This window comes from Lithobates pipiens, unplaced genomic scaffold (assembly GCF_037356315.1).
Source record: "Lithobates pipiens isolate NorthernLeopardFrog02 unplaced genomic scaffold, aLitPip1_a1.2 Scaffold_25, whole genome shotgun sequence".
Taxonomy (NCBI): domain Eukaryota; kingdom Metazoa; phylum Chordata; class Amphibia; order Anura; family Ranidae; genus Lithobates; species Lithobates pipiens.
Window position 1 is genome coordinate 28,467,041 of NW_027507787.1, and position 13,995 is coordinate 28,481,035.

The 13,995-nt window shown below is 43.3% G+C and overlaps 1 protein-coding gene across 1 annotated transcript; it reads left to right on the forward strand.

Moving 5' to 3' along the window:
- Positions 1-263: 263 nt before the first annotated feature.
- On the forward strand, positions 264-13,319 carry LOC143930158 (interferon-induced protein with tetratricopeptide repeats 5-like). Its single transcript, XM_077454185.1, has 2 exons — positions 264-313; positions 11,705-13,319. Exons 1-2 carry the CDS (start codon positions 309-311, stop codon positions 12,978-12,980), a joined length of 1,281 nt encoding a protein of 426 aa, XP_077310311.1. The 5' UTR covers positions 264-308; the 3' UTR covers positions 12,981-13,319.
- The last annotated feature ends 676 nt before the right edge of the window (positions 13,320-13,995 follow it).

The window sequence follows — 13,995 nt, forward strand, 5'->3', positions numbered from 1 at the left end:
ATATGCTTATAAAAGAGTTTACCATTTGCCAATAAATAAAAATATGACCCAGGATTTAAATTTAAAAAATCTGGTCACCTTGCCCTTCCACCCCCAGGCCTCATAGTAGGTTTATGGGCTGCTCTGGTTAATGGTTTCCTCAAAGTACCACAAAGTATCAGTTTCCATTCTTCATTTTATCATGGAGCTTATCATGGAGCATGGTCACATGGTATGAAGCTATCTGTATATAGAGGATCTCATCCACCAGGTAAGTCAGGAATTTCCCAACAACAGCAAACAGTACACTCAACGACGAACAACGCAGAATGAGGTAAATAAACGTATCATTCAAAGTACTAGCAATGACCGGACATCTCTAGCTGTAAATGTATCTTTTAGCCATCTCTATGTACATATTCACATTGTTTGCTAAGGGATACTCTTTATTTTGTTACATGGTCCTTTATATAGCCGTGAAATCAATAGTTTTTTCTAACCTTACATTTTTTAGTAATACACAATACAATGTTTTCAATTATGCATACTACTACCACCATTGCCACTGCATAATGTCCCATTATTTTTATTCTGCATAATCAGATAATGGCTTGTTCTGGTTCTGTTTAAAATAAATGTATTCAAGAAAAATCCACCTATTTTTGCATTTCCTCCACCCAAATTTGGATCTCCATGTTGTTGTGGAGATGTATTTCTGAGGTAAAGGGATCAGATGCCCCTTTATGTCTGCTCTCTGCTGTAGGAGGATTACAGTACAGGTCCTTCTCAAAAAATTTGCATATTGTGATAAAGTTCATTATTTTCTGTAATGTACTGATAAACATTAGACTTTCATATATTTTAGATTCATTACACACAACTGAAGTAGTTCAAGCCTTTTCTTGTTTTAATATTGATGATTTTGGCATACAGCTCCTGAAAACCCAAAAATCCTATCTCAAAAAATTAGCATATTTCATCCGACCAATAAAAGAAAAGTGTTTTTAATACAAAAAAATTCAACCTTCAAATAATTATGTTCAGTTATGCACTCAATACTTGGTCGGGAATCCTTTTGCAGAAATGACTGCTTCAATGCGGCGTGGCATGGAGGCAACCAGCCTGTGGCACTGCTGAGGTGTTATGGAGGCCCAGGATGCTTCGATAGCGGCCTTAAGCTCATCCAGAGTGTTGGGTCTTGCGTCTCTCAACTTTCTCTTCCCAATATCCCACAGATTCTCTATGGGGTTCAGGTCAGGAGAGTTGGCAGGCCAATTGAGCACAGTAATACCATGGTCAGTAAACCATTTACCAGTGGTTTTGGCACTGAGAGCAGGTGCCAGGTCGTGCTGAAAAATAAAATCTTCATCTCCATAAAGCTTTTCAGCAGATGGAAGCATGAAGCGCTCCAAAATCTGATAGCTAGCTGCATTGACCCTGCCCTTGATAAAACACAGAGGACCAACACCAGCAGCTGACATGGCACCCCAGACCATCACTGACTGTGGGTACTTGACACTGGACCTCAGGCATTTTGGCATTTCCCTCTCCCCAGTCTTCCTCCAGACTCTGGCACCTTGATTTCCGAATGACATGCAAAATTTGCTTTCATACGAAAAAAGTACTTTGGACCACTGAGCAACAGTCCAGTGCTGCTTCTCTGTAGCCCAGGTCAGGCGCTTCTGCCGCTGTTTCTGGTTCAAAAGTGGCTTGACCTGGGGAATGCGGCACCTGTAGCCCATTTCCTGCACACGCCTGTTCACGGTGGCTCTGGATGTTTCTACTCCAGACTCAGTCCACTGCTTCCGCAGGTCCTCCAAGGTCTGGAATCGGTCCTTCTCCACAATCTTCTTCAGGGTCCGGTCACCTCTTCTCGTTGTGCAGCGTTTTCTGCCACACTTTTTCCTTCCCACAGACTTCCCACTGAGGTGCCTTGATACAGCACTCTGGGAACAGCCTATTCGTTCAGAAATTTCTTTCTGTGTCCTACCCTCTTGCTTGAGGGTGTCAATGATGGCCTTCTGGACAGCAGTCAGGTCGGCAGTCTTACCCATGATTGCGATTTTGAGTAATGAACCAGGCTGGGAGTTTTTAAAAGCCTCAATAATCTTTTGCAGGTGTTTAGAGTTAATTAGTTGATTCAGATGATTAGGTTAATAGCTTGTTTAGAGAACCTTTTCATGATATGCTAATTTTTTGAGATAGGAATTTTGGGTTTTCATGAGCTGTATGCCAAAATCATCAATATTAAAACAAGAAAAGGCTTGAACTACTTCAGTTGTGTGTAATGAATCTAAAATATATGAAAGTCTAATGTTTATCAGTACATTACAGAAAATAATGAACTTTATCACAATATGCAAATTTTTTGAGAAGGACCTGTATATCGAGGATATGTCTAAAAGGGCACTTGAACATTGTATACTTACAGCGGCACCTACTGTTCAAGACAAGTTTTACCTCATTCCTCTTGTCTTCATTCACTTTTTACAGGGGTTGATCAAATGAGAGTAAAGTACCTTATAGGGAGACCAAAGTATCAAAAGGCTGAGAACTATTGTCTTTCCATTTTATTCTACTGGAATACCAAGCATAAAAAAAGACAAAACTGCAAATACAATATGCTACATGTACTGCAGATTTGTATATTTATATGGAGCCATAGTACATCAGTAGTAAATAGTTCCCGACTGTCCCTGAATTGGAGGGACTGTCCGTCTTTTTTTTTTTTTTCAAAAAGTCCCTTTGTCCTTTCCTTTAACTCTTAGTTTGGTTTGACAGATGTACCTACATAAAATGCACTATTTATATATCAATTGTTGTTTTACAGTGCTAAAGTTTTCATCCAATTACTAAATTGTTGCATTTTATATTTAAAAGTCAGTATAAGGGAATTATAGGGGGGGGGGAATACTTGTGGGTTTATCCTATCATTTTTTTTTTGTATTAATGCTCCATGTTATGGGGGTATAGTAGGGGTGTGTCCTTTGCCTACATTCTTTTTGCTAATAGGTGTTCTTTCCCATCTCAGAAAGTTGAGAGGAATTAAAGTAAATTCATTTATCCTTCACCGAGATCAAAAAAAAGTTGGAGACCAATAATGTTGTCATTCCGTTTTAAAGAGGAGCTGCACCTAAAAAAAAAATATTAAAAGCCAGCAGCTACTAATATTGCAGCTGCTGACTTTTAATAATATCACACTTACCTGTCCCAGGTTCCAGCGATGTCGGCGGCAGATAACGAGCGATCGCTCGTCTCGCTGCAGCCACCGCCACCATCCTCTGTCAGGGAATCGGGAAGTGAAGCATGAGGGCTTCACTGCCCGATTCCCTACTGCGCATGCGCGAGTTGCGCTGCGCTTCTCTTATGGTCCCCCGCTGTGTCTCTGGGAACTGTGTGTTTCCCAGAACACAACGGGGGGGGGGGGCGGAGCAATGCGGGGGGCGGAGCCATGCGGCGGTCTGGCCGGAAGTGGGTGCAGATACCTGGATTATCCAGGTAACTGCACCCCCCTCCCCCCGAAAGGTGCCGATTGTGGCACCGGAGGGGGGGAGGGATAATACTAGCAGAACTTCCCCTTTAGGGTGAAGAACCGCTTTAAATAAACTATCTCATACCAATGTTACTTTAAAGAGTTCCACCCAAAAATGGAACTTCCACTTTAAATGATGGCCAGTTCCTGACATGCCATATTTGGCATGTAATTTTTTTTTGGGAGGGAGCGGATACCCTCCTTAGTTTTAGAGGCATCCAACTCCCACTTCCTCCCAGGGCTCCGCAGCACCAGAAGGAAGTTCCTCTCCCTCCTCCCTCGCCACAATCTTCTGGGACACGTCACAGGTCCCAGAAGATTGTCTGGCCATTCAAAATGCGCAGCTCGCGCATATGTGCAGCGCGTGCCCAGCTGAAAAGCCAAAGTCGGGCGCCCACAGTAGTGTTTCTGGTGCCGCAGAGAGGAGGGGGGAGAGGAGCAGGGCTTAGTTCGCCCGCATTGCTGGACCGTGGGACAGGTGAGCGTACGGTTATTAAAAGTCAGCATCTACACTTTTTGTAGCTGCTGACTTTTAAATGGGTGGAACTCCACTTTAATTGAGTGTTTATATTTTACCAGAATATCAACAAACATTTTACAGGCTAAAACACAAGAACAAAAACATAACATATTGCAGCTTACTAGTCTTTAGATGTTGTGACTGCCTTCATTTTTAAGCTAAGAACATTTGCAAATACAAAAAATACCTGTTGATCTTGCCAGAATTGTGTTGCCCTTGTCACTTCTTGTGAGCTAAATTTAAATATCAAAAAATGACATCTTCCTTGTAAGCAATCTTCATAAAGTACATGTTCACCGTTCCCCAAATATAATGGAGATAAAGAGAGGAAGAGGTTGTGTGTCCAAATCAGGAGGCCAACTTAACCACCTCAATACAGAGCACTTACACCCCCCTTCCTGCCCAGACCAATTTTCAGCTTTCAGCGCTCTCACACTTTGAATGACCACTACTCAGTCATGCAATACTGTATCCATATGAAATTTGCGTCCTTTTTTTCACACAAATAGAGCTTTCTTTTGGTGGCATTTAATCACTAGTGGGTTTTTTATGCTATAAAAAAAAAAAAAGTAAATTGTGAAAAAAAAAAGCCCTTTTCTTTGTTTCTGTCATAAAATTTAGCAAATTAGCAATTATTCTTCATACATTTTGGCCAAAATTTGCTACATATCTTTGGTAAAAATAACCCAAATAAGTGTAAATTATTTGGTCTTTGTGAAAGTTAGAGTCTACAAACTATGGTGCCAATCACTGAAAATTTATCACATCTGACCACACCTGATGTACTGAAAGCCCATCTCATTTATTGAGACACTAACAAGTCAGTGAAGTACAAATACCCCCCCAAATGACCCCTTTTTAGAAAGTAGACATTACAAGGTATTAAGTAAGTAGCATGGTGACTTTTTTTTTTAAAGTTATAACTTTTTTCCCCCAATTCTTTGCAAAATTACGTTTTGTTTTTTTTTTTGTTTTTTTTACAAAATTGCCATATTTACAGGTTATTTCTCTCAGAGCATACGCAAACAACAAATTACACCCCAAAATACATTCTGCTACTCTTCCTGAATATGGTGATACCACATGAGAGACTTTTACACAGCCTGGCCACATACAAAAGCCCAACATTATGCCACGTACACACGGTCGGAGAATCCGTCGGAATGCGCCTTATCGGACCGTGTCGTCAGATAATCCGACTGTGTGTGGTATGCATCGGACTGATTCCGTCCGAATCTCCGTCGGACCCAATTTTCCAACATGTTGGAAATATTTCCCGACCAACTGGGCCGGTCGGACGTAATCCGATCATGTGTAGCGAATTTTGATCAGACCAAGTGCCACGCATGCTCAGATCAAATTCCTACATCAAAGCTATTGGCTACTAGCCTGAATCTAGTCCCATTGTAACGAAATTACGTCATCACGTTCTGAAAGATCGGATTTTTCGACAACTTAGTCCGACCGTGTGTATGCAACAGTTTCGGACACAATCCATGCGTGCAAAACATGCAAGCTGAAAGTCAGCATGGCAACCCCCTCTAGCATGAAGCTCTCCGTGTAAGGATCGGCTGTGGTGGCCGGCGGTGTCACGTGCTGTGCTCGAGCGCCGCGCTCTGAGCCTCCCCCCCATGCCTGGCCACGCCATAGTGTCCTCTGGTTGGACTCCATTTCCCAGCATGCATCACTCTGCTCATCCGAGAGCCCCAACAACTGGATTGCCACGAATCCACGAGTAGGACACCTCTACGGGCACAGAGCGGCAGTGATCCTCCCCCTCCTCCTCTCCCCTAACAGTGAGTCAACATAGGAACATTGTTCCTTCATCTGTACTTTGGGAGTTTTGTTCACCAAGCACTGTCACCCCCTCTCTAGGCAAGGACATTACGTGATCACTAACCCCTTGAGTCCTAGTAGGTTGGTGGCAGTGCATGTGTTGTTTTTACATATACAGACTACATGCAAGGATTATTTGTTAAAAGTCTGCTATTTTATATTGTGACCTTCTGTTACAACAGACTGACTTTTGTTGCTTAGATCCCAAGAGGGATCGGATGTCTTTGTCATAGTTTTCTCATACATTTTTGAATAAATCACTTTTATGTTTTATCATGCAAAAGATCTCTAGTGCGCTGTCTTCTGCTGTTTTTTTTTAAGTTTATATAATATATTTGTCGTGATTTGGATGATTGCGGGGAGCGCACTGGGTGTTGTCACTAAAATGAAGAAAGCGCATTATCATTTCATATCGGGACCTGGCCATTACGGCAGAATAAATAGGCATGTGGTGGACCAATAGGCATGTCCTTCATTTTTTTTTGTAAGCCCCATGTTTAGGGTGAGGCCCATAAACAATTTGAACTCCTCCAAATTCAGATATCTCCACTCAAATGGACAGGCATATGATTGGGGGTGTTGGCAATATACTGCTGGGCATATAAATTTGTCTGGTCCACAATGAATTGCAGCAAAGTGTCGGGCAAAAACAGATGAAAGCAATCTGAGAAATTTTGGGTGTTGGCCTGCACATCTGGCTGTGCTGTGAAAGGGGGAATAATTGGTGATCCCGAGTTGGATGGCAGCCATGTTGGGTTTTAAAAGTGCCGTGCTATTTTAGGAGGGACCCATTCTTCCTCCAAATCATTTGCTGATTCACTATACTCAAGCCGTTCAAATTTCCGAATTGGATTCGGAATCAGAATTGGAATCTGATGAGAACTCCCCGTTGCTCTCATCAGTCATGGAGAGTATCTGGAACGCCTCCTCACTGCTGTAAACTCCTATGGACATGACGCTGATGATGGTGTGACAGGCCGGCGACGGTCACTGATGGGCGACGGCTGACAGTTGGTGGTCACTGATGGGTGATGGCTGACAGGTGCACCACGGACGGTAACTGATGGCAGTCTCTTATGTGACAGGTGCAATTTATGGGGTAACAGATGACAATGGGGGGGCGATGGGGCAAGTGTTTTGCTTGGTGCAGATACTACAGAACACAGATCAGTGAGGCCGCGTACACACGCGCGGACTGTTGGCCCAACCTTGTCCGCTGAACAGTGTTTGGGCGGACAGTCCGCTCGTGTGTGGGGCTTCAGCGGACAGTTTCAGCGGACAGTTGGCCGAACAAGGTCTTACGGAAATTCCGAAAAACTGTCCGCTGAAACAAGGTTTCAGCGGACTGTTCGCTCGTGTGTAGGCTTGTTCGGCCAACTAAGTCTCGCGCATGCTCAGAAAGGATTTCCACGTCGGAAGGTTGCATTGCAGTGTATAGGACGTCGTATTTTTCGTCCCGTCGTACGTGCCGTTCACGTCATCGCGCACGGTTTCAGCAAACTGTTCGTCCGTCGTGTGTGGCCATGTCCGTCCATGCTAAGTTTGAGCGGACTGTTCGCTCAAACTGTTGGACGGACAAAGTTGGGCCAACAGTCCGCGCGTGTGTACGCGGCCTGACTCACTGCTCCAGGCTCTTCTCTCCTCACAATGGAAATGGTGTGTGAGGAGAGAAGAGCTGGTAACAGCTAGCTACCGCTCTGTGTTTACATTTAGTGATCGACTCTGAAAGGATCACAGCCGATCACGTGGGTAAACAGCCAGCCAATGGCTGTTTATCGGTGATGAGCAGTGTTCCCGGGGGAACATACCACCACCGACGCACAGCACGCATGCACCGTGCAGATAGGGGTGGAACCATTTGTGATCGGCCGTGATGAACGTGGTAAATAGCCATGCCCAATGGCTGTTCACCCCCCTTGGTGGCGAGCGGTGTCACGGTGACACGCCGAAGGAGCAGGGATGTGCGCACACGTTTGCGCGCATTCCCTGTTTAAAGGGTAGGGCGTCGTATGACGCCCTCCCATGTGACGGTTAAAGGGGTTGTAAACCCTTGTGTTATTTCCCCTTATCCTATGCATTAAGGTGAAAAAGCTTCTGACACTGGACCACTATGCCCCCCCCCTACTTTAGTCACCTGAGCCAGTTCGTTGCCTTGGTGGAGATGTGCTGTTCCTCTCTGCCTGGGGTTCTGGGCTCTTGATTGATAGCAGCGCAGCCATTGGCTCCCGCTGCTGTCAATCAAATCCAATGGTGCATGTACCAGGTTCAGAGCCGAGTCCAGCATTCTGTGTCTATGCATAAAAAATGCTGGACTTGAGAGCACGCCCGCAAGGTAACCCCCAGGTAGAGCGCTTCTCCTACAAACTGCACAGTGGAGTTAAGTATGATATGTTTGTTATTTAGACTGCTTTTACACTGAGGCCCTTTACAGGTGCTATTTTGCTAAAAATAGCGCCTGTAAAGTGCCTCTCCTCTCACTCACTCTCACTCCTCTCACTCCAGTGTGAATGCTTTCACACTGGAGTGGTGCCCTTGCAAGATGGTTAAAAAAAAAAAAAAAAAAAGGTCCTGCAAGCAGCATCTTTGAAGCACTGTAGAAGCGTTGTATAAACCACTCTGCTAGCAAGGGGTTAAAAGCATCCCGCTAATGGTCAAAAAAAAAAATAGCGTCACTTAACGCCAATGCCCTCAAGAAAATGTCCTCCGGGACTTTAGAGGCAGGGGTCACACCAAGCATACGGGTAGAAATGTAGGTATTAAAATATATCAATTGTATTACAAATATAAAAATTAAAAAGGTTAGACATGCATATCAGAGTTTCAAAGATGAAATACACATGGATCACCATACAATACAAGGCTGATATTCAAGGTACACGGTTGGTTGGCAAGTGGAACACCTAACAGCAGACAATCAGCTGGAAGATCCCAACATGTTGTTTCGAACTGTATATCAAATTCCTTCTTCAGGGAATGATCATAACAAATTGTATTTTCTGGTAATATAATAACAGTATATCTGTATAGGTTCACATAGACAGATAATATGAGTAATACCATAATAGGTTAGGGGAACAGCATAGCATGATATAACACAGGGACAGAGTGAGAGGTATATATATTTAAGTGATCCATCAAAAAGCTTCCACGGTGCCCCACCACATTCAAAGAGCCCCTATCCTAAAATTGTGTGTAAAGATCTGAGTAATGTTGAGTATAGGCGAGTAAAGGTGTGCATGTGTATAGACAAGTACAGGAAAGTAAAATTCTTCTTTATGGCCAGTATTGTATCATACTCACATACTCGTGTAAATATTAAATGAGTAAACATGTGAGTAAATTACTGCACTCAAAAGTAAAATTTTATTTTTATTCTACTGTTCTGTACTCAACGTATAAAGCCCCGTACACACGAGAGGACTTATGTCCGACAGACTTCCGAAGGAGTTCTGCCGGAGTTCTGCCGGAGTTCCGACAGAGTTCTGACGGACTTTTCGACTGAGCGGACTTGGCCACACACAATCACACCAAACTCCGACGGATTCGAACGTGATGACGTACGACTGGACTCGAACAAGGAAGTTCATAGCCAGTAGCCAATAGCTGCCCTAGCGTCGGTTTTAGTCCGTCGGAATAGCATACACACAAGCGAATTTTTCGGTAGGAACTGGGTCCGGCGGAGTTCCGTCGGAAAAATTTGAAGCATGTTCCATTTTCTAAAGTCCGTCAGACTTTTGCGAATCAAAAGTCCGTTGCAGCCCACACACGATCGAATAGTCTGACGGAATCATTCCGTCGGACTTTGGATGTTGAAAAGTCCGCTCGTCTAAGAGTATGAGTAAGGAGTATCCACCATTGGTTTTAGCAGTTAGTAGGTCATTGGTGAGTTTTAGTAGGGCAGTTTCAGTGGAATGTTGTGGGTGGAAGCCAGACTGTAGGGGGTCAAGAAGGTTGTTGTCAGTAAGGTAGCACCTCATTTAGTCATAGATAAGGCATTCAATGAGCTTGGAGGCAAATGGGAGCAGGGAGATGGTTCTTAACTTATTCAAACAGGTGGGGTCTAGTGAGGTTTGGTATGGGTAACTAGTGTATGTTTGAGCGGAGAAGGAAAGGTGCCAGGGGAGAGGGGGAGGTTGAAGATGTGGGTTAGGGAGTTTAGCGTAGAGCGGGAAAGTGGTCACAGTAATTGTGAGGGGACAGGGTCCACTGCACAGGTGTTGAGGTGGGCCATGGAGAGGAGTTTATCAACTTCATCAGTGGTAACTGGGCAGAAGAAGGAGAGTATTGAGTGCATGTTGGATTGTCAGTTATACACTCACTCCCGGTGAAAAATCCCCCCCGTCAGTTCTGTACGACATACAGACCTAGAGGTAAAAAGGTTAAATGTATTGGAAGATTTTTGCCGCATACACACGATCAAACAATCGGGTGGAAAAGTCCGGCAAACTCAAGTCCGCCGGACAATCCCCCCCCCCCCCCCCCCCGTGTGTAGCCTCCGGCGGACTTTTTTTACCCGAAAGTACGGCGGACTTAGAAAGTATTTTTTACTCGCAGTCCGGCGGAAAATACGGCCGTGTGTGCTAGTCTGCCGTACTTTTGAAATGAGCGGACTTTTCCCGCGCGGAGAAAAGTCCGCTCATTTTGAGCGTGTCTCCAGGTAGACGGGGCCAGCGAAGGAGGCGTCGCTAGCCCCGTCACCTGGTATGGACTTAAAGGGGAAACCCAACGCCCAAAAAAAATCGGCGTTGGGGTCCCCCCCAGGTCCACATCAGACCCTTGTCCGAGCACGCTACCCGGCCGGCCAGGAAAGGGGGGGGCGAGCGAGTGGCCCTCCTCCTGAGCCATACCAGGCCGCGTGCCCTCAACATGGGGGGGTGCCTTGGGGAAGGGGGGGCCACGCCGTTTTTTTTTGCGTTGGGGTTCCCCTTTAAGTCCATACCAGGTGGCAGTGCCAGCGACATCTCCTTCGCGGGCCCCGCCTACCTGGAGACGCGCTCAAAATGAGCGGACTTTCCTCCGCGTGTGTGAGCGAGTCCGTTCATTTCAAAAGTACGGCGGATAGTCCGGTCGGACTTAGTATGCCGTATTAGTCCGCTGAAAAAGTGCCGTGTGTGGGCAAGTAGCCTGTTCGAAAAGTCCCGCGGACAGTCCTGCGGGAAGTCCGCCGGACTAAGTCCGCTACGTGTGTCTACGCGGCATTAGAAACACTAACAAATTGCAGTCAAACTCTAGCTCACACTTTATAGTCAGTTAGATCAAACTGTTTTTTTCCTTTTGGGATAAAGGTTTTACATAAATAAATGCTTATAATTGTAAGCACCCCTGACATTTTAAATGGTTTTTCTCCTCCCTGTAAACTGATAGTCTGCAAGAGAGCTTGTTATGAAACAAAAAAAAAAATGTTATATATATATATATATATATATATATATATATATATATATATATATATATACTGGCTGGATAACCAGATGAGAACAGAAGAAAGCCTAAAATGCAGCCATCACATCTAAGAATTAGTAATCTGCGATTTACAAAATGGTTTGTTTTTAGGTTTAATACTGCTTTAGGGCTGTTGAAAAGTGAATTCTTACATTGTTGATCAATAGGAAGATTAACCTCCTCACAGGCAACTAAAAAGATCATTAAATGTCAGTGATTACTGAGAGACAGAAATTCTTCATTGCTCGACCCCTAGCAAACTCTAGAATAGCCCTAGGGTTCCAGAGAACACTGATTTAGGAAGGACACACAAGAGATTTATAATCCTGAGGCATGTCTCTAATGACACGTTACCCTTTTTTAATGCATGGTTTTCTTTATGTCTAACTTTTCAGTGACATTGTAAAAAAATCCTTGATGGATCGTCTATTGAAACTTCAATGCCATTTTACTTGGCACCTTCTTGGAGAAGATGTAGATATTGATAATGTGGAAGAAAGGCTAAATGACCAGATTGTGTTTTTGCCAGATGCACTCAAACACAGGATGTATAACCTCCTGGCTTACCTAAAGCATCTCAAAGGAGACCATGAGGAAGCCATGATCCAGCTCCAAAACGCTGAAGAACATATCCAAGAGTCCAACATATCAGAAGATACAGATGTTAGAAGAACTGTCATGTATGCTAACTTTGCTTGGGTTTTCTACCACCAGAACCAGTTTACCAAGAGTTCCATCTATGCTACAAAGGTGGAGATTATTTTAAAGCAATACGAGTCTCCTCCAAATAAAAACACTCTTATATTAGATATATATGGTGAACAAGGCTGGGCTTACTTATCCTTTACAGGAAAATACTATCAACAAGCTGCTGAGTGCTTTGAAAAAGCTTTAGAACTTGACCCAGAAGATCCAGAATTGAATTCAGGCTATGCCATGGCTGTGTATAGAATGGAAGGTATCAGCTACAGCAGCAACACAGAAATCAAATCTTTTCCACTCTTGGAACGAGCTGTTAGATTAAATCCTAGAGATACAGTGCTGAAGGTTCTCCTTGCTTTGAAATGTCTAGATATGAAGAATTATAATCAAGGAACTATGTTAGTAGAACAAGCACTGCAAGAACAACCAGAATCTCCATATGTTCTTCGATATGCGGGAGAATTTTACAGAAGAAATGAGAAGATAAATGAAGCTATTGCAATATTGAAGAAAGCAGTCAGTTTAACTCCTACCTCCTTCACTGTTCATTATCACCTTGCCAAGTGTTACAAAAAATTGATAATGCCCAACTATACACTATACAATAGGCAGCAAAATGAGGAAACCATTGCAAATGCAATATTTCACTCAGAAAAGGCTGTTGAGCTAAACATGTCATCTGTGGGGGCTCACATTTTATTGGCTAGTGTATACATGAAAGCTAATGAACACCAAAAGGCAAAGGAAGAATTTAACAAAACTCTGACCATGAATAATATTGACTCTGTACAAAAACAAGAGCTCCATTTCTACAGGGCACTATATTTTAAACATCTGGGAGCTGAGTCTGAAGCAGTAAAGCATTTAAAGGTAGTGATAGACATACAAAATCCAACATGGTTTAGAGAAACTGCCATACAAGTACTGGAAAAACTTGAAACCGGATTCACTGCATCCAATTCGCAATAACAGGAGATTGTGACCGACTCTCTATGGAGCCGATTCACATATCTCCACAGCGGGTCTGGTGTAATTTGCAGCAAACCGCTGTGCATCTTTTGGTCCATTTCAGGTCCGAATTCAGCCCAAAATTTGGGCTGAAATCGGACCTGAAACGGTGCACCAGGGCGCACTGGACCCCTGCTGTGAGCTGCATGCAGCTCATGTATAAACCAAGCCTTATTGTGCAAAATTCAATGAATGCCACCGGACATGCTTACATCCACCAGCATAGAGGACAGGTCATCGCAGCAATGAAGTTCTACAACAAAGCTCTTCTACTAGAGCCAGACAACCAGGAGCATTTAGAAGCATGGTCTGCTTTGCAAGCCACATTATGGATGACATAGTATTGTTCTATAGAATTAGAATCTGATCTTAACTGCTCTGAATATTGTAAATGTAAATATGACTATGATTACTACACTTTGTATTGATTTTGGCAAGGCCCTATTGCATAAATCTGGTGATATTAACTAATACTGATTTACAAACAAAGGAAAATGATATTAGTTTAAATCTTGTACTGTTATGGCGATTTACTCTTTCTGGGAATTAGATATGAAAGAAATTAATTTTATAAAACAGTGAAGGGAAAAAAAAAAAGAAACGCTTCCTAATCTCCTTAGATAATTCAAATCCTATTTTTTATTTTTAAAACTAATAGAGGAATGACTACTGGGTTGCTGAGTCAGGCCAGTAATAAGTAGTTTAAAACAAGTCTGTCATCTCTCCCATGCAGGGCAAAGTGACAATGTGGCTAATTTACTAAATAGGTAAAGAATGTTCACTTTGCAAAGTGAATTTTCACTGAACTTAGTGAATGAGGTGAATATATTCTGATCTCAATTAGCCAATCATGTCCAAACTAAATACATTTGCATGTGATTGGCTATTCTGTACAAAGTGAACTTTCACCATATTCGCCAAGTGAAATTTACCTTGAAGAATGGAAAATTCGCTTTGCAAAGTTGACATGCTCTAC